At 40.2% G+C, this 24130-nt stretch overlaps 1 protein-coding gene across 1 annotated transcript in view; it reads right to left on the minus strand.

Annotated features, from left to right (window-relative positions):
- Positions 1-24130, minus strand: part of CARMIL1 (capping protein regulator and myosin 1 linker 1) — a 197409-nt gene that overhangs the window by 19493 nt on the left and 153786 nt on the right. The window contains exons 29-32 of the mRNA XM_035896936.1: positions 24066-24130; positions 6204-6270; positions 5689-5885; positions 1536-1642 (exon numbers count right to left, since the gene is read on the minus strand). The exon at positions 24066-24130 is cut by the window's right edge and continues 55 nt beyond it. Of these exons, the coding sequence (XP_035752829.1) occupies positions 1536-1642; positions 5689-5885; positions 6204-6270; positions 24066-24130 (436 nt within the window). The remainder of the gene's footprint in view (positions 1-1535; positions 1643-5688; positions 5886-6203; positions 6271-24065) is intronic.

Below are 24130 nucleotides of genomic sequence, written 5' to 3' on the forward strand. Positions count from 1 at the left end.
GCCGCTCAGAGGAAGGAGGTAGAGAGAATTGGGAGTGAAGTTGAGCCCAGGAAGAAGGGAGGGGTGGAGGGAAGGTGTTTTAAGACTTAGTTTTTATTTCTCATTACCCTGCTCTGATTTGATTGGCAATAAATTAAACTAATTTTCCCAAGTCAAATCTGTTTTGCCTGTGTTGGTAACTTCTGAGTGATCTCTCCCTGTCCTTATCTTGACCCACAAGCCTTTTGTTCTATTTTCTCTCCCCTGTCCAGCTGAAGAGGGGAAGTGATAGAGCGGCTTTGGAGGGCACCTAATGTCCAGCCAGGGTCAACCCACCACAACATACAATTTCACTCTGCTCTGTTTCCAGAGCACACTACCTCCAGTTTGTATTTACCCATTAGTAAAAGGAGAACAACTGATCCAGGCACATGATTCACACAGCTTCCAGGGGATCTTGTCCCTTAAGGACCCTGCTTGAAATAGGTACTAGTTGGCACCACCACCTTCTCTCAATAAGGAACACAGAGAGGTCACCTTTATAGTGCAGATGCTCATCCTCATCCAAAAAACCCAAAATCAAAACAAAACCCAAACCACCAAAAAAAAAACAACCCCAAAAAAACCGCACCTGCCAGTAAGATTTTCTACAGGCATCTTACAAGCAGTGTATTCACACTTGAGGGGAAAGCTGGGCGCACAACCCTGCATAAGAGTGCCCCAACTGGAGAGAACCACCAGTGCAGCAAATGGAGCAAAGATCCTTAGCAATAGGCACGGCTTTTCCTGACACAGCTATCTACCAGTTAACACCTACTATTTTCCTTAATGGATGCCACATACAGCACAGAAGGGGTCATTCCAAGTTGTCTGGAAATCACCCTAGCTTTCTCATTTATTAATGAAAATATTTGTGTCTGTGCATGTGTCTCTGTGTGTGTATGTGCATGAATATGCATGCATGAACATTTAGATGCATGATTCTGTAAATATACAACCAGCTACAAAACAATAGTATAAGTTGTATAACCCTTATACAAAGCTGAAGGAGACATATCTTTCAGATGGATGTACTGCCTAAATCTGGAATACTACAAATTGGTCAAATAAGTCTTTAACATATTTCTAAACCAGCATAAATCTACTGTCATCTATCAAAACACTGTGCCCAACAGCAGTCCTTACTAGACAGAGACACGTGTGTGTACTTCTAGCACTGGAGAGGAGATCCTCAGCCAATACACGGCTCTGCTTCACCTCTATTGAGCTCCACTGAAGGGTAAAATGAAGTCAACTGAATTATAAAAATACACACTAGTCAATAATCCCCCCCACATGGTATATTAAAAGCAATTTATTTCAAAATAGTAAATTTTAAGGGAGGGTAACTGAATTCATAATGTCTTGACTATTAAGGTATTTTCTGATTTTGACAACAGCAACCCTGGATATTGGGAACAGAAGGCAAATACAACCTAGAAGTGATACTTGCCCAGATGCCAGAATGGATTTTATTTTTAAAATTTAATTAAAAAAAAAATTAAACTTGAACTTACTTTGAATCCATTTTTGTTACTTTCTTAGTGAAAAATTCATCCACACCTTCATCCACTCTCCCCATGAGGCCATTCTGATCCCCTTCTGGAGGCACTCCAGCAGACACCTGACAGAAGAAAAAACTCTCTCTGGTATATAATAGTCTAAGCATATTTGTTTCAACTATAATAATTAAGAGTTAAAACATCATAAATATTGTGTGTGCCAACCAAACCTCAGTGCAGACAATGGAATCACCATTGGAATTCCCCCTTCAGTCAGGCCAGTTGACGCATTACATCAAATGCAAAGTAACCCAAGACACCAGTGATAAACTGGATACTGCAATGCATGAGGCCAGGAATCAAATGCCTTAGGCTTGTGAGAATAGAGCACTAGTTCTGTTAGAAAAGAAAAAAAGCAGTTAAGGAAAAATTAAATCCTGATCAGGTGGTGACCTGAAGAGAAAGTGTTTTCAACAGCTAGTTGTTTCCCTGTTCAGAGAAAAACATATGTTCTGGATTTTGGGTTTAGAAACAGAGCTCCAGCAGGCTAATAGAGCCTCTTATAATTCATTCAATCCAGAACTTCCAAAGCAGAGACTCTAAATGCAGAATCAGGTGTTCCACTTTAGGAATTGAACACAGATTTTCACTGAGTGTCTGAAAATGGAAAACCTGCTCCCTTTCTTCCGTTTCAATGCCCATGTTTTGAATGTGGGTGACTGGAAGCATCTAAACCAGGCTGACTTAGTAATACCTGCCAACCACAAAGGCCCTGTGAAGATTAGCTGATGACTCTGCAGGCTCCTGAAGATGAAACACGCTGTCTCCTGGGAGGATTTCTCACATGGTCTAGCTCCCAGAAGTGGCTTTGATGTGGAAAAACTCTGTTACCAGCAAAGAGACTTTCTTCAATTTAAACACTGTATGGAAACCTTCTTAGGTGACTACAGAAGACTCCACAAGACCCAACCCAGTTATATTCTTGGTAGTACTCACCACCAGGAATCAGTCTGCCACAAAATAGCAGGGTTTGTAATTTGAAACAATTTAAATCAATGAATCTCCTAGTTGCCATGATAACTCAGAGTAATCCCAGCTTCCCTTTTCAGCTGGAATACACATTCTTTTCTATGCCTCTAAAAAGAAAAATAAACACTCTTAAAAGCTGCTGTTAATATCAAACCCAGCCTCATTAAGCCAGGACAATGGATTACATATGAACTAATGCTTTGACACATCCATGAAACTTTCTACTTTTCATGGCTGAACCTTGTTAGAAGCCTAGTATTTACTTTGTATGTGCTGTAGCAATTTAATACTGATCAGAAAAGATCCCACCTGGTAATGACTGCTATGCTGCCAACCAAACTGCATATTTTCCATAAAAACCAGTTTTATTCTAAGCAGCACAATGACTTCTCAGATTTCCAACTCTGCCACCTTTGAGGTTTTCTGTAGAGAACTTGTTTAGCTGGAACATCCGACACTAGACAGCAATGCATATATTAACATCTGGGTTGGTCACACCAGTGCTTGTTGTCTCAGTGTAAGTATCTACACTTCTTAGTCAAAAGGCAGTTGACACTGATGTTTCGACCTAAACTGGCTGACGTATTTCAACAGAAATGAGAAACCATTTAACATTGATACTGGAGCCCTCCAGACAGTAGGAACAAATATGTAAGTATCAAAGGCAAGTGCATCTCCTGAAGGGGGACTAATGCAAGAATCCAAATGAGAATATCTACCTCAAAAAAGAAACGGTTTGCATCTGAAAAAGCAGCAAGTTCCTAAAAGTGTACTAAAGACGTACACAAATATTGAGGGACTAATAAGGTCCTCAAGGCACAGGATTTTCTAATAGATGTTTATTGTAATGACTTTTAGTGATCAGTGTTAAAGACTGAGCTCTGGTTTATTTCATGTTTTACCTTCCTAATGCTAAAAAAAAAAAAAAAAAAGTAAGTTTTCATTTGTCAATTTTTCTTTTCCTAAGTTTAAAAGTGAGCCTTCTGTGTTTCTTCATATAGGAAAAAAATGGCTTGGAAGCAGAAGTAAGTAAGATGAACCACAACCTCCTTCATACATTAGAGATTCACCTCTTTGCTGTAGTAAATTGTCACATGTGGTGAAGAAGTCACAAGGTTAAGATCTCACAAAAATCTAAGTGATAAACAACTGTTTCATTGTATTGCTTAAAAGCTACTTGGGGGTGGTGGGTGCTAAGGTTTTCTTTCCACCCCTCCACCCCTGCTTTTTTTTTTTCCCTCTGAAAACTCGTTTCAGTAAAAAGTCTGACAAAACTATAAATCAATCTTCTGCCTGTCCATCCACCTCATGTTAAAAGTTTGCATTTCTCCCTTTTTTCTCTCTCCATTTTTTCCTTTTTTTTTCCTTACATTTCTCAGCTTACAAAGACCAAATCTGTTTTCCAGCAAAACCAGAGAAGTACAGGTATGATCATCTGAGACCCCTTAAATTACTAAAAGGAAATAATGGGAACAGCAAACAACCCAACAGACCTGCTTTAAGTGGTAGAAAAGGTCAAGATTTTGCCTCTCACATTTCAAGTGCTTTTCCTGACCACTGCTTTCTGTATTCTCAAAGTGGCAAAGCCAGCAGCAAATCAATTCTGCAAAGAATGCCGCAGTCTGCTCATGACTCTGGCCCTCAAAATTTGGCTGTTTCATTTTCAGAAGCATCAAAGCAAACATGTTAAGTCTTTCAAAAATGTGTTTAGACTTGTTGTGAGGTCAGAACTACTAAGGAATTAAACAGTCCATAAAACCAAGACAGGGACTGAGTTTAAGTAAAAAAGTTACTGAATTTAAGCAAAAAAGTTCCTTTCAATTTCTGCAACTAAACAAACCCCTGATTTGGATGAACATTCCCACAGCATTACACTATCATACGAAGTAACACTTCTCCTCTACAAGAAGTAAGCTTTTTGTTTCTGTTGAGCAAGATATTGTATGTCCTAGCTCCATGCCTGGTAGCGAAGCACTTGCTCTCCCATGCCCCCAATCCTTCCACACTCCTGTGCAGATGGCACAGGATGCGCTGAGTAAGTTTGGAAGAGAGGCAAGTTTAGCAACTGGGAAAACATGTGCATTCCACAGAATTGGAACTGGACACAGTAAACACAGATGTGTTTTCACTACAACGCGGAGACCAGTCTGTCCTGCTACCTCTATCCTTCCCTGCAAAGTGCAAGGGAATAGAAAGTTGGCTTGAATATCCCCTCTGCTTGAAGGTTTCTCCATTTCCAAGTGGTGCAAAAAGCACTCTACTCCCTGATATGATCTTTCCCAGCATTAGGGAAATTTTCAAGGGTCCTCTTCACCAATCCTCAGGGAGCAAGAAGAGGCCACAGGCATTCATTACTAGGCAGCATAACCCAGAGAAGCAATGGCTGCCCCTTGATAAGGGTTACTTATCATATCAGCTGTGTTCTGTTGCCATGAGATAGCTCTGTAACTCCTCCAGATCTGTCCTTACATACCCCAAGGACACACCACCACAGAAATAAATCTTCATTGATGTGGTATGCCAAGGAAATGGAACTGTGGGAACCCCACGCACATATACTTGGGTTCACACCAATGCCTCTCGTAGACCAACAGTGCTCTTCTGTTTTGCTTTTCTAAGGCAGGCTCCAGCACGAAAAGCAGATCTGTGACTACGCAGATTTGCTGGTCCAAACACCATCTTTAGTTAAGGAGCTGTGGGAAGCTGGGTGTCACAGAGTAGCTCCTCTGAGAGCTGATAGAAATGAGAATTCATGCCAAGTTACCAAATCTTAATGCAGGCAGAAAAAAGGATTAAGACTTAACAAACACTTGCAATATAATTGAAAAGTCTCATGATATTTTGTGCATTTCCTGTGAAAGCTCCAAGTACCTCCAGAAACCGCTTCCATAAAAAAAAACCAAAAGCAAATTAAAAAAGGATGAAACACATCCTGGTTTTAGGCTGTGTCAAACAAGACAAAAAGCTTGTAATAGGGAATGCACACAGAAAGACATGAATACCAGAAGAAAAATTAAGTAGTTAGTTGTTTATGGCCTTTAAAACTTTAACAGTTGTCCTCATTACATTGCAAGACCCGACTCATAGCAAAAAGCAATCAACTGACAACATCGCCAGCGATATTTTAATGTAGACTCACTGCTGCTTGGCTGGGCTGCTGCTTTTTATTCCTTTTGGGCCTTAATTTTGTGAAGTGTTCCAGTTTTCTCCCTTCTTCTGATGGCAGCTCTGAAATGAATCCAGAAGTTCGTTTGTCTGGCCTGCTGGAAGGAAATGGTGGGTCTTCTATATGGATAGGTACTTCTTCCAGTGCTTTATCTAGATCAAATTCCATTTCTAAGAAAAATCAAAACTTTCCAATTAGACTTAACATGCTATTTAAAACAAAAGACAATGTCATTCCTCTCTTTTGTGGTAAATAATTGTAAACACATTTAGAGAACTCAGCCACAACATGTTTGTGAGCAGACAGAGAACTGCGAACAAATATTTACTACCAAACACCTTAGCAGAGGCACAAAACAAAGCAACCGGTGTGGGCCACAAATGCAATCCACAGGGAGGGAGAGTCACCTGTGCTTTTTAACCAAGAACTACCTAGAAGACTCTCAGGCAAACAAAGCAGCAAAAAGGTTTTAAGAAGTTCTCACTTACCAAAGGCTCTGGACACTGGCCGCAGCATTCTACTGTGGATGCTTTTCCTTTTTGATTTAGGAGTCATCTATCAACATAAAACAAAATAAAAATTACTTTAGTGGCCAGAAGAAATGACAAAGAACACCTTTTCCTTCCTTTCCAACAAATCAGTTCTTCAAGCCTATGTATCTTTTCAAGATCTGCTTGGGTTTAACACCAGGAGGGAACGGGGTTTTTTCCCTCCCCTTCTCAAATATTCAGAACTTTTTCTGAATTAACATTTTGTTCAACTGACTTTGAACAGAACCAGAGAGGTAGTTTTTTCTTCCTATTAAAGCCATAGGCTGCGCACAGGACGATTATTTCAATTGCCCAAGCATTAACTCATTGATCCCTGACTGTAAAAGAAGAGAACTATTAAAACCTCATCTCTGCAGTTGAGATCATGAGGCACAGAAAACTGAATTACTGCATCTAGTACTGCACAGTTAATGACAGTACCAGGGATAGTCTCCCCCTTGTTCTGGCTTTTATTTCTGATACACAATACACTTCCCTCAGTTCATTTGTTAGTGACATGCTACTGGGAATGATTAAAATTCAGGTATCTATGCCTCTGGACACCACCACACAGCTCACCAAACTTCCCTAGGAAAATGCAGCCTTGGAGCACATAACCCTTCTTCAAAAAGCAAAAATATGTGTCAGTGTTAGCAATACCTCCAGCAAACACACAGATTTAGATATGCTGCAAATAGGTGGGAAATTACCTTGGCATACATTCAACATAGTTACTGAAAGTTACGCACAATTATTCTTCTCATCTTCATATTCCAAGAAAAAAGGAGCATGTTGCCTTAAGAGCACAAATACCCAGACTTAAGACTGGGTATTTTGACTTGTTATTTTTGGAAGAAAGCTGTTGTTTTCTTGCCTGAACTCTCCTGAAAGTTTGCATGGCAAGTAAGACAGTTTTGCGACAGGAAACGCATGTGTCACCAATTCCAAACCTCTTAATGCAGCTCAGCATTGTGAGACTTTTAAACAAAAAGTTGACCTGCAGGTTTTCTAACAAGTTATTTTAAAATGACTCAGCTCCTGCAAAGATGGGATCCTTCTGTGGTAGAATCGTACATGCCAGCTTTAGTGACATCCATATACTTCCATTTACTTGCTAGTCTGGAAGCCAAGTGGCTTCAAGTCTGGAGTGTGAGTCAGGAAGCCGTTATGGCTCACAACTCATTGAAGAGAGCTGTTAATCAAGTTTAAGAGTATCAATTTTATATGAGCCAGAAAAGACACAGTTGGCATTGACATTTCAGACAAATCATGAATTAAGGTAAACATTTGCTAGTTTTACGTATGGGAAGTTCAGCACACAGACTTATATGTACTGAATTCGTCTTCCCATCCAAAGTCCTCAGAAGGATTATTATGCCATCATTCACATGCTCAGGGTTACGTCAGATTTTCGTAACAGGAAAGTTATTACCCATCTTCTGAAGACCAGAAAAGGACTTGCAGACTACAGAGTGGGCAGTTATAGCACTGTCTGGCCAACAGAGCTCCGTTTTTATTGCCATGCACATTGCTGGGAAAAAAAGATGCCTTCAACTGTTGCAGGCTTCCACTTCCATGTCTCACAAGCATCAGTAAATGACACAATAGTTACAAGACCAGCCAGGAAACACTTGCCACCTGAGCAGTCTTACCCTGAAACTAATGAGCAAGCAAAGAGTTACTGCATCAAAGGTCAGGCATTACTTTCAGAGCTACCAATAAATTAAATGCAAGGGATTCGACAGCAAGTGGCTGGAGATGTGCTGAACTTTTTCAGCCAAAATTGCAGTGGATTGTGCAGCTGGGCAGCCTCTGAACTGTACACCTTGGCAGCTGCTGATCCATCACCCAAACCTGAAACAACCAAAGGCATCTGCACCTCATGTAAGGAAGAGTTGAATCAGCTCAGCGTTTGGGGGACAGCAATTAGGAGTCATTATCAGTAGTCCCCTGGTTTTATTTCCAGCCACAGCCCATTTCTCTTGTTAAAGTATATTTGCATGCATTTTGGTCTATTTGCCACTTTTTTTTTGGTGGTGTGACTGGAAATTACGTCTAGTAGGATAATGCAGCAACTCGTGCTAAAGAAGATCAGAAGGGAGGACAGAAAACAAGGCTGATGGGAGACTTCCAATCGTTCAGTAGCTTCACAGCCATGGCCAGTGTTCAGAGCGCTCCTGGATGAACGCAGACAAGATGAGAGCTGCATTGGCCCAGGGCACCAATGCAAAACAGTATGGGGTGAGTTTGGAGGTTCCTGTGCAGGGACTTTAATGCTTCAAACCATCCCCGACAGCCAGGAACACAATGATTTCATCTTCCTCCCCAGACAAGAAAATGCCCTGAGATGACCCCACAGAGCTTGTGCTGATGACCATAAGCCAGTCTCTGGATCACTGCTATAACTTACTGTCAGCTTGGCTTGATCCATCAGCAGCTTGGTTGCTGGCGATAAAGGCAGAGGGATAGAGATGCCTCCCATTTGCTTTAACAGCATGAATAACAGCTATACATAACACTTTTATTTGAAAACCTTCTGTTTTCTAGCCTGTTTAGGAAGTGCACAGATGAAAGGCTTCTTGCCAAGTGAACTTTCTAGATCACACATGGAGCAAAATGGGTCAAAGCATTAATTTAAATAGGCCAGTGTGCTCTTTTTACAAAATATTAGACTTAATCTCAGCTTAATATCTCAGCCACCGTGCAATATGCTACAGCAGCAGAGCACGTGTCATTCTAGGGCCAGGCAAGCACAACATGGCTCTCCTGCCTTACATTTGACTTCACAAGGCCTTTACAAGGGAATAGCTGTTAGTATCAACCTCCCCTCCTTCACTTCTTCCACATCTTCCAGGGATTTTCCATTCTAGCAGACCACATCCTGAAATTCTTCCTTGCTTTGCCTACTTTTCTGTAAGCACACTGTAGGCTGCCTAGCAGAACAGATATAAAAATTAACTGCACGTCTGGGTCTTGGGAGGCCCTCTTAGAAGTCTGCGTGCCCCTGTGCCACTAAGATCTCTGGAGATGGCCCCACAAAAGTACCCCTCTGCAGTAGAGGGGAGACAGAAAATCTCCACCACACTCCCAAGTAAGGGCTTATTTAGAGTCCATGTGTCTAAGCTAACTTTCAACTCCCAGGATCTCTCCCCGTGATCACTTTTCCAGATTCCTCCCTTCACAGAACTATCTGAGCTCTCTTGAGCTTTCTTAAATTACATTACCAACTGTGGAAGAATGCTAGTGTCTTGGGAATTAAAAACAACTAAAATCACTTTGTTTTGAGTGCTAGAAAACAATATGCTTTTAGCAATAGGGTCTCAGATACTCTACATTCCTTGTTTATACAGATAATTGAAATTACTCTCAGTGCTGAGGGATATGCTCATTTCTATGTTCTCCTCCTCCTCCAAAGTAATTTATATTCAATCCTATTAGATGCAGGGATGCTCTGTGACCCTCCTGTCACTTCCCTTTCAAAAGATTTCAAACAAACTAATGAACCACTTCTCCTTCTCTCTTGAAATTCAGCTCCCCAATGAGTCTCCCTTCAACCCTCCTTCCCACAAAACAAGGTATAGGTTTTCAGCTTCAAGAATGCATTAAGGGCAACAGCACAAAAAGGTGAGAAGAGCAGTCAAAAGCTCAAGGTCATTCAACTAGACAAAGAAAACACAACTGACCAAACTGAGGTAACCCCTGGCATCTCGTCCACCCTAGTGGCAAGAAAGCCCTAGTTTATGCCCGTTTTCAAGCCATTCTTTCATTAAGCTGGATGACACTTGAGCATAAGACCAAATCAATAGATTTCCCTTCTGAGCAGTAACGTTTGTGCTTATACCTGCAACATCAGAACTTTGCTTTGGTTTGGTCTTAAAGCCAAGGGATGTTTTAAATTCAGATGCTACACTAGCTGAACCCTTTTGTAAAATCCAATCTCATCCCTGAAACGCTGCCTATTTCATTTGTAGGTGCAGATGGATGGCACTACAGTCTCCCAGGAGACTCACAAGGCAATACAGAGGCAAATGGAGCACAAAAACATAAACAAGTAGGCCAGAAACAGCAGAGCTAAAAAAATACTTACACTTGTACAGCAGAGAGTCTCCATGCAGCAAAAAAGAAAGAAAAAAGAATATGAATGGGGAAGACAAAGCAATAGCAGTTCTCAGGAAAGGGGGCAAAACCAGAAGTCACCAAAATAAAGAAAACTAAAGCCAAAACACTTAGAAGTCTTAGCAGGAAAGGTGACATGCAAGAATGAGGTACAAATCCCTTGCAATTGGAGGTGCTATACACTTCGTGTTTCCAGAGGATAACCAGAGGAGGATTGTGATCTCTCTTGTTTTATCTATATTGGGACAAATTCAGGTTTTCAGAAGTTTGTTTCCAATATATGGCACTCGCCAATGGTGCCAACCTGCCACCTGCTGTCCCAATGTACTGTGTTTTTTCATTTTGCTGGCACCAGCAGTGAGAAAAAACTGTAATTCTGTTATTTCCTAGTCTGAAGGAAGCTTCTGAACTAAAAATCAGCAGTTTTGTTGTGGAAAGCAGGACAGCAAGGAAAACAAAACAAAGCTACTCTTCAAAGAACGGAAAGGGACGCAAGCCTGTTCTCCTGAGGTTTAAATAAACCTAATCCAAAGCAACAGAATTCCTCCTTCCTATAAGGACGTTTAGAGGCGAAGGCTTTCAAGCAGTTTTGGCACATTAGAAGAATGTTATTCCATTAATAAAGCACGACCTTTCCTCTCCCCTTCTAAAAAATTAAAAGAAGAAAAAGGAAGCAGCACAGCCATCATATGAAATGAAGCAATGCCATATCCCATCTCTTGTGTGGCATACGACCGATCACGCTCCTCCTTAATTTAGAGTCAGAAAAAACAATTATTAGAAGTGTGGTTTTGTCTTCAAGTTGAATGGGAACTGCTGCTGTAACAACACTGCAGGTATTAGCAGAGCGTTTGTGGCAGAAGTCAATAGTCATGGGTTGGATTAAACTTCTCAGCAAGGAAGTGCTACATTTTTAAATGGCTATTTCACTGCTGTTTCATAATCAGCAGTGAAAACAGTCTGCACACAACACGAAGTTCCTAATTTAATTGTTGAAGTGATATTAAGGTCAGTTTTCAATGCTTTGACATTTTCAACAATAATGATCCACTTGTCATGGTTCATACTTCTAAGCTTAACTGTAGCTAAAAAGTTTTAAAGATATGATGGGCTATCTTTGAATAGCAAGAACAGTGTTCTTACACACAGCTCCACTCCTTTATTTTCCTACTGTCCTTAGGGGTTTTGGTTGGTTGGTTTGTGGTTTGGTTTTTTTGTTGGTTTTTGTTTGTTTGTTTTTTTGTTTGGTTTTTTGTTTGTTTTGGTTTGGTTTTTTTAATTTTTACTTTCTTTTAACTTCAGAAATTTTGACTTTATTTATGCAGGAGGTCTCAGCTAACAGTGATTCAGGCAAAATTCATTACCCTCATTTTTGTATGCTATCCACACACATACACACCCTTACTACATTTCTGTGCCAGAATTCATGTGTTCTCTTCTCTTGCCCATCTTCTATACTACTAATCACTAGGGCTGCTCTGACACTGCTGGAGAGACCACAGAATCCATTGAGAAACACCTTGAAAATTGAAACCATCTTAACAGTACATCTCCAGCACACTTCAAAAATCAATCTGCAACACGGTTTCTCTTTCAAACAGCATTTGTGGTAGCACTACAGTGTGTTCTGTGTATTTAACGCACAGGCAAAGTTATTTATATTATACAAGCAGCTGGATATGCGATTAGGACCAAAGTGCAAAGCAATACATACATAACAGGAAGCAATTCCAGGATTTGGGGGAGTTTACAGTCTGCGGTCCTGATCCAGCAAGGGCTTATTGGAAACTCCTACCTTCCACACTTCAGTGATCTCACCTAAGTGAGTGTGACTACTGAGCTGCTTAAAAGTTAAAAGGCGCTAAACAGCTTGCGGGTGGGGAGTAAGGAGGGAAAAAGGAGGAGAGGGAGGCAAGCAGCAGGCAACAGGTTAGACAAGGAAGCACCATTAAGCAAAGCAAAGACTTGTCTGAAGTCACCAAGGAGTCTTGCTGCTCTGCAGGGAACCTAATGCCAGTCTTCAGACCCCCTGAAGCACTACAGACCATGAGGCCACCCAACCCTTCCCCGCATTTGCTCTCAGCGTAATTACAAAATAAAGTGGTCTGCCCCACAGCATACCGGGGCCATTGCTAAAGACAAAATGCCAACTCACAACCAAAAATCCCAACCGAATTCAACCCAAACAAAACCAGAAATTAGATTGAGGAATCATAACAATGTGCCAACTGGAAATGAGCCGTCAGAAAAAAATATTTTCAAGGATTCTTCCAGAGCATTTTAAACCAGTGCTAAATTGTTTCATCTATATGTATTTTGTGGGATAAGCCTTTTTAAGAAAGGGGCATAAGAAAACAAGGCATTTTATCACAAATCCTGCTGTTTTCTTTTGCTGTAACGAATCCTGACCTCTAAAGCTGCCATGACACCATTTCAGTCAATGGGTATTTTCCACGCTGCTTCTAGTCTTCCAACTACCTTCGACAGAGATGTCACACATCTGTTGTCTCATTTAACAAAAAAAAAAAACCCCAAAAAAACCCCACAACAAAAAAACCCAACCCCCCCTCAAACCAATCTTCAGGCATTCTTTATAAAACAGAGCAGTAAATTGACCAACTTTGCTTTTTTGCATATGAATCTTTGGAGACACAGGTGTCTCACCATCTGTATAGAAAGCATGAGAAACTAAAAAGTTGCTATTGCTTACTTCAACTACTGAAGATTTTACAACACGATTTCCAAAGTAAAACCCTCAGCGTGGCTCACAGAAATTCAGCTATGTACTTCCCACTAGCAGTGATGGTAACCTGAATCACCATCCTTAGAATGTCCCCCTTGAGTGCCATTGTCCTTGGGAAGTTAAATGCAACGCTAAAATCCATGACAGCTAATGGAGTATTTTACAGGAGACAGGAAAGCAAAGCCACTAACACATCATTTAGAAACCAAGGCCAAGCTGTGATAGGCTGCTGTTTGTTGATACAGCTGTCCTGGATGTAGTGGCTGTGCATTTTTACACTAGTAGAGGATCTAGTCCTGACCTTGTATTTCAGAGTTCTGTCCTCTATATGGAAATACTATAGGTAAATATAGATATTGCAAATAAATATGGAATGCAAATAATCCACACATGAATTTAAGGACTATGTATATTTATTTCCTTCCCTTCCTCAAGAATTGAAGTTCTAGAGAACAAGCTGTGGTTCAGAATTTATTCAATTAGTCTCATTAAACCAGCCTGACCTTTAGAACTACTTTGTTCAGCAACATTTTCTGAAAGAAAAGGAGTAGCACTGCATTAAGATTAGCTCAACAGATTTGCCCTTGAGCTCGTTTTATTTTACTAGCCAAGAAACCTCGGCTTTTCTGCTCGCTGAGATGTGGCTTGTGTACTCTGTGATATTTCACCAAGTATTTAAAAATATTCTTTTAATTAATAATTCTGCACTTGCATATTTCAAGTCATGTAAAATTCCTGCTAATAAATATTCCTGCATATAAATATACAAAGATTTTATTATGAAGAGTAAAAAAAACAGATGCATGAATTAAACTAAGCAGTTCCTGAAACTATTAAACCAAATCTTTTATTTTGTATTCTGAATGAGTATCCTGCAAGGCACTTTGCCTGCAACTACCACCTGCAAGAGAAAGAGCAATTCTCCGTATCATCAGTTCTGTTTTCTACTTGCTCATGAAGAGGCTAACAGCAACTTCTATAGCAGCTGGGCTTTAAGATGAACAAGGAGGATGGTTCTAATTTATTTTAGTTAAAAACCAAGTGTAGAACAGTCAGATGCTGCAGGGCAGATGGCACAAACTATCTCTCTTAAGCCACCACAACCTGCTTGCTTGTGGTTGTTCATTACCTTCAGCTGGCAAACACTGATGCAAAAATGACGTTGTACATGACCTAACCTTCCATAAGTAAGAAGAAATCGCTCTTAAAGTCAGCAAATATGGAGGGGTAGACAGCTGTTTAATATATTCTTAGCCAATTCTTTAAAGACAGCCATTGTATGTATCAGGTCCCCTGGGCAGTAACATCATCAAAGTAAGTTTGAGGCAAGGTACTCCTGAATGGAAGTGTTCAAAGTCAGGCAGGACAGGGCTTTGAGCAACCTGATCTGGCAAAAGATGGCCCTGCTCATGGCAGGGGGGTGGACTAGATGATCTTTAAAGGTCCTTTCCAACCCAAACCTTTCTGTGATTTTATGAACTCGAACTGTTGTATCTCTTTGTCCTACAGCTTCCCAGGACTGAGAACCAACACAACTTCTGCATCTCTCCTTCCTTCTGACAACCTGAGGTCAAAAGCTACCAAAAGATAACTAGTCATGCAGGCAAAAGCCACCAGTCATCTTCCCACCACCGTTAGAGCCTTTGGGGGGCAGACGATGCATCACTTGCGCTGAAGCAGTGACATTTCAAAGGAGAAATGCTACAGGGAGGCTCATCACAGTGAATCAGATACAGTTTACCCAGGACAGGGAAGTGGATTAGTAGCCTCCCTGCTCGGAATTATGATGGGAAATTTTACCCTTGAAAACCCAGGCATACTTGAGTTTCTGCTCTTTTCTCACTGAAGTTTGTTTCAGACATCTTTCCAGCATGCAAATCTTTATACCCCTCAGACACTTTTGAGATATACTTTGTGAACTTAAAAATTAAAAAAAAAAAAAAACAAACCACAAAAAAACCCCATAAACCGACCTTCTGAATTTTAATCCTGTCAGGAACTACTATATCAAGATATCTCCCTTTTAAAAACAGGAGATAAGCAACTAGTAAATATTCTAAGACCCTTTATGGAAAACAGAAATACTTGAATAGAGTATTTGAGTTTCTTCTCTAAAACAAACTGATAGAAAGGGTCAGTCATGATTACTCAAGAGAGGATGGCAAAACTCAAAGGCTGGTCTATGGAGTGCCAGCACCTAAGTGTGATACATGATTTAAATAGCGTTGCTTGGTCGGACAAGTCATGGGGCAGCATGTGAGCCTAGGAAGGACAGAAACACCATGAAAGAAGATGCTGCCTACCCTGCAAAGCAGGACTGCTCACCCACAAGCATGGGATTAAGTGCTGGCTGCCAACAAAGCACTGGATTCTACAATTTCTCAGAGAGCGTGGACACAACTGGAGTATCTAAATACCACGGTATAGGAAATGACGCACCGCTAAAACGTACAAGATAAGAAGAGGTTCTGATCAGCTTTGAATGGAACCACCCTAACTTCTCAATCACTTTGCCTTTCTGTCCTGGTTATTCCTTTTTGTTTTCTTTAACATCTGCTTACTTGAAGGTTTTTTTCACTAGTTTAAGTGCTTCTGGTTTCAGATCAGTATTGCAATCCTGTCACTACTGACCTCAAAAATTCACAGCAATTTGATCTTTACTCACATGAAGTAAGATCTTACTGCAGAGATACACTCACCACTTTGCAATGAGGCTTTAGCTGACCTGAATACATCAGAAGAAAGAATCTATTTACCTCTAAGTTCTCCTCTAGTCAGAGAGAGTTGTTTTGAGAGGAAGCCTGGTAAATTTATGAATAGGATTGTGCGATGCAGTTGTCAGTGATAGCAGGGGTGAGATCTGATGATTCGGAAGCTGCCTTCTAGCCTTTGGCACTATGTACTCTTGATTTTATTTATTTATTTTAAAGTTCCTATTCCAGTAACCCAGCTCATCCTAACCTCCTGTCCTTTGACAAAATATAGCAAAATCTGATGGTACGCTATAATTGCCTGCCCTAACAGACCTCCTCTCCCCTCTTCCTGTGAGCAACTATTCTTTATCCCTGCAATATGAGGTTTCAATTTTGCAGAGCAAAAAATCATAAGCCTCCTGTTCTTCTGGGTGAAGCAAGAACCATGAAGCACTCTTAGTGAGACAGAATCATTTATGTGCTATTTTCAGTAGGCTCTCCAGATTTCAGAGTAAACAAGACTTCCCCATACAACACAGATGAGTAACTCGTGCCAAGTTATTTATATGAGATGCTGGAAGAATCCAACAGTGGTAGAAAGGGCCATGCAACCTGTACAGAAAACTCCTCAACCACTTAAGAAGGTCAACTTGCCAGATATTAATTGAATCAAGAAGCATTATAGCTGCAGACAGTTGTGTGCTACAGAAACAGCATTATTAGAGGTTATTCTCATGCTGATTGCTGTTGTCCCTCTGCCAAAGGTTACAGAGTCTAGATTTTGGCAAGAACTCCTCCAAAGGAGCTCTTGCTAATCTGCCATGGGAAATAACGAGCAGGTTCTTATAAAGAGAGGCTGTGGAAAGATGAATTCTTTATCTATTTGTGCTGAACATCAACTGACGCCAAAGCTCTGCTGGCAAAAGGGATCACACAAGTGCCCCCTGATCCAGCCTGTGCAAAGGGGTTTTGTCCTCATAACTCGTGAAATAAAGTGATGGAAATTCAGTATCAGTAGGACAACTACTGCCACAGAGGACGTAACTATGCACCCTCCTCTCCACCCCCAATATAAATCTGAGTCTACCAGGGCAAAACAAAGCATCAGTATTACGGGCAGACAAGCTCCTGATACAGAAGTGCCACCGTGCAAACCAAATACACAGCAGCTGCACTTCACAGTTCTCGTTTTAACCTAAACAGAAAACAGTCTCCAATTTTACACTACCTTTTTTCTTAACCAAGCATGAAGTGCCATTACTAGAAGCAGTTTATCGCATTCTTCATTTACTTCATATTGTGCCAATAATGTGCCCTAGGATTATGAGAAACAGCTTTGAAATCTGACTAAGAAATCTCAGTTGGTTTAAGGAAAACATAGGATATATCAATTATCCACCACCTCCTTCCACCCAGAGACCACGGAAGAGACACCGAAAGCCAGGTTTCTTTTAAAGTGTTTCAGCTGGGAAAGTGTAACCCCTCATGAGCCTGGAAGAGACTGTAGTCTGTAGCCTATATATGTAACAGGCATTGAATAAACACATATAAGGAACTCTAAGGGCAGTGAGGATGCTGCAAAACTATATATAAAGGAACCCAGGAGAAGATAGGTAACAACTATTCACAATTAAAATTAATGTAATCACAATACTAATGGTGAGGGTAGCATATAAACACAATATTCATGGGTTCTGCAGAATTACCACACTGGCTCCCTTCATCTCTTACTTTCTTGGCTATTGCACTGCATGTGCGGGGAAAGGCTTAGGGAGCACACTGGCACGGTGCTGTGCCCCTCCTGGTGATGTTTTTAGAAACTGTCCTAGTTCAGGGTGAGTCAGAAATATTACTGGACTCCCACTGAAGTAGATTTGCTCATACGTCTGTGATGGAGCCTTTTCAGAAGCCAAGAATACTCTCACATACCATAATGCCAGTTCCCAGCTTCCCCCAGAGAGCAGTATTTACTACACATCAAAGTCCCGTTTCTGCTAATGCATACAAGAGAGAAACTCAAGTGTCACAATCAATTTAATCCGGCATTCATCCAGGCTGCTGCCTTTGCCCTCATCCCTGCCTGCTTGTTCCTGCCGCTCAGGATTTGTTTTGTGAACTCAACCAGAGGACTAGGCAGTCTGTATACTAACCTGGGAAAGAAATCCTCCTTAAAAAGCTTAATTTTCAGCTGAATCAATTCCCACACCCAGTTTGTAGTGAGGCTGTGCGAACAGCAGGACAAGTGTGAGGGTGTGGGCAGGAAAGAGCAAGCTGCGTACCAGGAAAGTGGAAATGCTCTTTTCAGCAAGAACAATGATTTTTGCTGGATTAAGACAGTCGCAGAGCTAGAGCTTTATTTATAGCACAGGAGAACAGGAACTGGGGTTTTATTGCAGTAGGTGTTCAGTCTTTCATCCGAAAAGCTGACTATCTATGCCCCAGACAATTCTGTTGCACATAAATGGAGAACAAGAAGAATCGGATGCACTAGTATCGCAGGGCATACCAGAGAATCTCTACCTTAATTTTTCTTCCTATGGTTATCAATGCACATGTACATGAGGCTGTACTATGACAGTGAAAACAACGGAAGGGGTTTCTGTTGTTTTAATTCTAATTTGTTTTGGATGAGGGGTGAGGAGAGAAAAGCTTTCAGAGGAGAGAAAAGCTTTCAGCTGGTGCTTTATGAGTTCTCTTTTAAAAATACCCGTAAATTTAATTCTGATGTGAAGAGTACAATTTCTTCCTCTTCTCTGAAAACACTAAGGTACGTACCAGAACCCATGGGTTCATAGGTCTTCACCTGGATACTGGACTAATCTGCTAAATCTTTGACAATGGCTAGTTAGTACATTCCCAGGAAAAAACATACACCACCAATCTACAAGTGTTCTGCCACTTCTGCAAATTTTCTTCTCTATTGTACAGATGAAATCTATCATTCAATAAAGACTAAAACATTAATATATTGATCATGGGATTCTTTTTTAAAAAAAAAAAAAAAAATCAACCCAAACCCAAGAAAACTTTCCTCCATTAAAGTCACAGAACCACCTCTATGATTAGATGAGAAATGGCTGAGATTCAATATTCATCACAGGCAGTCCTTTTCTATTAGCTACAAGCGGTTTTGCAAACACATAATTTACCATCCAAGCATTTCAATCTTTCACTGAAATGCTTTAAAGAAGATTTACAAGCAGACTACACATCCTTTACGTTTCAAACAATTTCCTACCGTACCTCTTCATAACGCAAATAACCTCTGTTTTGCTCTAAAAACAATACTTATCCTGGCTGTATGCTTGTTACTACCTATACTAATAAAATTATGTTGCTGAAATGGATATTTTGAAGCAGATGAGTACACAGATTTCTAGTAAAAAAGCTATTTCTCTCAAAACTTTTCTTTAAATAGTGGCTCTACTCCGGTGATCTCTTTTTAGTATTCTGGAAGCCAAACTAACATTCAAATAGCTTAAAAAAAAAAAAAAAAAAAGCTTTAGAAGACAACTGTTAAACACAATCTAACAAAGATGCTCTGTTACCTTTTGGTGGAGAATTGAGTACTATTTAATATCTCTTACTTCTGCAAAGAACTAATGGCTATGAAAGCATAAAGTACAACTAGAAGCATTATGATAAAGGAAGGAGTTAATTTTGCTTTTGCTTAAGTTTCATTAATCATTTTGTGGATATTGTATTAAGATATTGACTTCTGAATGCAACCAAGATGCAGGTGTGCAGGCAGAAATTTAACAAGTCCATGGTCTACTTGCTCACTGCGTCCCTTGTACAGCCCCCCCTCCATGGTTGGACTAATCAACAGCCAAGATAATCAGTAAATAAAGACAGACGAAGGTAAGACTTTAAGGCAATCAGATAAGTTGGTCTTGCACCAAGATGTAGACAGAATAAAGTAGGCCCAGACAAATAGAGGATAGGCTAGAGGTTAAGTTTTTATGCTTTTGCCTTGCATTCACGGTGGCTGCCAAGAGAGGACTTTTGATGGATGAGCCAATGGACTTCGTGATCGAGAAGCAGAACTGAGACAGAACGATACAAGTATGCTAACCTGTGGGAAACAATGGACTTTCAGCTGGTCAGACAAATGAGGAATTGTGAACACCATGGAAACTCTTTAGGCAATTATTATAGAAAGATATAAAAAGTATTATGCTTGTGATTTTCATTTGCCCCTCACTCAGGTGATGGCCCAACTCCGAGTTGTGAATAAATGCAAACCTAGAGTCACCCAGAGACTCGTGAAATTCTTTAACAGGTACGCAAAATTATATCAGTTAGTATCTACCTACACAATTATACATACCAAGATACGTGATAGTATAGCTACATTACACATACCAAGATACATGGATAGTCTCAGTAAAAAAGAGTGCTTTAAATAAAGTTAGTTTTAAAATGCATGCATTAGTTTAAAATGTATCACTCTTGTCATATTCATCTAGAAAAAATTTAGAGAAACCGTACTATTTTATGAAGTTAATTCATGATTGAGTCTAAGCTCTGAAAAGCAGGCCATGGTTTTTCCTTTAATCCAAGAACAGTAAGTAATTTTCTGCATAAAGATTTTTCTTTCCATCTCACTTGCACGCAACTTTTATCTAATGACTTATTACCATTCAATAAAGCTCTAATTAAACATAGACAACTAAGACAGCTGTAGATTAGGGAAGCCTCAATTTACTGTACTGCAGCTCAGGGAGATCAGAAACTCTCAGGTCCATAATGTTCCAGCTATCATATCCTATGCTGGATCACTCAATCACTCCCAGAGTTTTTCAGAACTCATTTAACAGGCTAGCAAATTCTGGTATGACTGACAAATCTTTCATTTCACGGGCTCTCAGGCCACCATTAAAGGCTGGATGAGGCTCATATCCTAAATTGAAGCTAATAAGCTTTAACTACACAGTTCGGTATTTATTAAGTCCTAATTCCCACAACAAAAAATACTAGAAATAACATTTAAAAGTCTATTTTTCAGTGGTGCATTTCATGGGCCCACTTGTGGTATTTTATTCTGTCTTGTCCGTGTTGTTTATTTATGTCAAACTTTGAAGTGGATGGATGGCAGCTCTTTACTCTGGCAGGGAAATCCTCCCAGCCGCAGCCACTCTGCAGCCTGCTTGAGAATAGGTGTGCAGGCTGTGAAACACGCCAGTGCCTGTTTGTTCACTCTATCACCAACACTGGATGTTTCAGACCCTTATGCTGCCAGTCCAAGTTTTATAAGCAAACTTTCTTGTCTTCCACTTTCCATCCACATATAAGAACAAATAGCTCATACGGATTTTAATACAAATACATCTACCTCACTCATAGTCATTCACATAGCTTCAGTGCTATATAATCTACCCATGACCATAAGAATCAAAACTGAATCTGGATCCAGTTTTTCCCAAATTGTTCCAATATAGCTTCAAGGGACACTGGTGTATAGCAACACATTGCCTCTGCCAGAATACTGATCCTCGATAGGCTTGCTGAAGAAAAGAACAACGAGAGCATACTTGCTGAAGATAATGGGTTTGCAAAATGAATCCAGTTTTGTAATCTGAAAAAAACCCCACAGCTCCCCCAAAACGGTGGTCCAAGCTCAGAGCCTCTCTCATAAGACCAAAATCTCTTCATCCCCAGACATTTTGACAACTAGCCGGAGCAAACTGATAAGACAGGACTTAGAACAGGCGAGTTTTTCCTGGCATCCCAACAACAAGACCAGCCTCATCCCACATTACATATTCTTTTGGCAACAGGAGATTAGGCTCCCAGACATGCACACCAGCAATCTACAATTCCAGGTTTCAGGTTTGAGGCTTGCAGAATACACAGCCAGGTGCATCCTCTACTCACAAGGCTAAGATCTGTTTTATCATCACACTTCGTAATGCTTAGGGATTTCCAATGGCCAAACAAGGTAGTGTTCTGGACTAATGCCATTTTGGAAGTGGGATCTAAACATCTATTTCTTATTTAAGATTAAAAATAATCAAAGGAAATTAGGTTCATAATTACAGTTCATAAAACCATATGCTTCTCTTTCTAGTAAAATCTTTCAGCAACATATGTTTCCTGCACTGACCAGCTCACAAAGCATTCACTGATGCCCCTTTCAGAAGGTCCCTCATTGCCATGCAAATACCTGTATGACACATAAAAGCCGCCACAAATCAGGTTAATTTTTCCAAGACAATATCTGAAATCCATAGGATTTTCCCCATAGCTAAAATACATCACTTGGAAGGAGCTATCTTTGAAGTTACAAACTCCAGCCAGAAGATGCAAGAAATCCATTCTTAAGATGCTTTTAGTTGCACAAAACCACAGTAAGAACACTAGCTCAGTAAAAATCCCTGTATTACTCAGCCTTTTGGGGCTATCTATTTATCTATATATTTTTACAACAGCTACCAATATCACTCGCACCCAGGATGCAAAAAGCAGCTCTTAAAAATAGATTACAGTTTTTAATAAATGGATTCTTTATCACTGACTAAGATTACTGCCTCGTGTTTATTTGATGCTTCATTCTCTTCAGAAATTAGATATTGATGAGAATCTGGGTCACAAAGGTATTTGAATCTTTGTGCAAGATGAGAGTGAATGAAGAGAATGAAGAGAATGACTTCTGAAGATAAGTACAGTAAGCATCTAATGCATCTTTTAAAGAGTGTAAGCATCATCACATTTCCATTATTTTAATATGATCATAGTGAAAGATAACAGCACAGCGATACGATCCTTTCATATAACCATGGTGATATGAGATAAAGACAGGAGCTATTTTTTAAATTCCCATTATTATTATTCTTAACAGGCTTCAAGAATAAATTTAAAGGGTGAGGGTAGGGTGTAAAAATGAGTACTTGGCTTATTTTTCTATATATGAAGCCAACATGCAAAAACTAACTTACAGGTACAGGGTTCAGATGCCACATATTTTACTGGGATGTCTCTCTCCCATAGGATTTAGGGCTTAAAATGATTACTGAATGTTTGCTACAGAAAGCTTCTGGAACAGTGATGAGCCAGATGATGCCATTGCCACCACATGCCTCACAGGGATTTGTGACGTTTGGACAAATATTGCAGCAAATCAAATCTTGGTGAAGAAGGAGATTTGGAAGGGAGAGAGAACTATTTTAAGCTGCTATTTCCAATGAAGGTGTGCTTTTATTTTATATCTAAGTGAGACCAACAGATAGCTGCTGCAGAAAGGAGCAATCCTGCTGCTCCTTCTCTTGAGCTGTACTTGTCTAACACCACAGTAAGTCTATCCAGGGAGCTAAACTAACAAAACTTTTTACAAAAAGATGCAATCAATTTTTCCACCAGTTTAGCTTCCTGTGAAAGCACACAGCCAAGGAGCCATGTAGGAGGGCAGAGGAGAAAGCCCATCCCTTCCAGCAGTGGCCACCTATTAGACTGATTAAGCTGTAATAGAGAAGTGCTCCCTGAAGTTCCTGTCCACAGTAGCGTTCCTCAACAGACTGAGCTGGGTGGAGGGGCAGTTGAGGGTGAAAACAGTTAGCAAGCCATTTATTTATAATTCTGCTGATTTACATCTTGTAAAGAATCATGATATGGCACGGAGCCATCTTTATTATAAAAGTCATACATGGGATTTTATAAGGCACTTCAGTGATTTACGTTCAGCATTGTTATTGAATCCCACACTCCTAACTCAATTGCTTTTGAAAATCTTGCCCTCTAGGATCACTTGCAGCCCAGTCTCAAGGTTTTAAGGCTTCTTCCATACATTCAAAAGCTAATTCTAAAAGAATCAACCTCTGTTCATGATCAATAATATAACTTCCAGGCAGAAGCAGTTTTTGTCATGGCTCAGAGGAATCCATGTCACACAGAGGGAAGACAAAGGCAGAAAGCAGCATGGGATCAAAGGATAGCATGGTCCAACTTATTTTTGCAAGAGCCTCTGTGAAACTGTGGCCAGTGGAAAAGACATTTATTGTATTACCTTGATTGTATGCCATGTATGCAAGGGAAACACCCTTGAATAGGTACCAGGAAAGGAGAAGTGAAAAAAAGGGATAAGCTTTTCCTTTGCTGAACAGCAATATGCAACTTAGACAAAACATTCACAAGCGAAGATTTATTTTTCCTAGAAGCCAATTCCTAACTTCAGTTTCCTGATACCATGAAATTGCCAAATAACATTTTGAAAAACATTTTTCTTCCATTTATTTGCGTGCTTAACCAAATGGGCTGAGGAATGTGTCTTACCATACAAGTGTCCAGATCCTCCAAACGTTCTATCTCTGTCAACTCCTCAACCGTAATGATGGAAC

This window comes from Egretta garzetta, unplaced genomic scaffold (assembly GCF_000687185.1).
Source record: "Egretta garzetta isolate BGI_Z169 unplaced genomic scaffold, ASM68718v1 scaffold126, whole genome shotgun sequence".
Classification (NCBI taxonomy): Eukaryota; Metazoa; Chordata; class Aves; order Pelecaniformes; family Ardeidae; genus Egretta; species Egretta garzetta.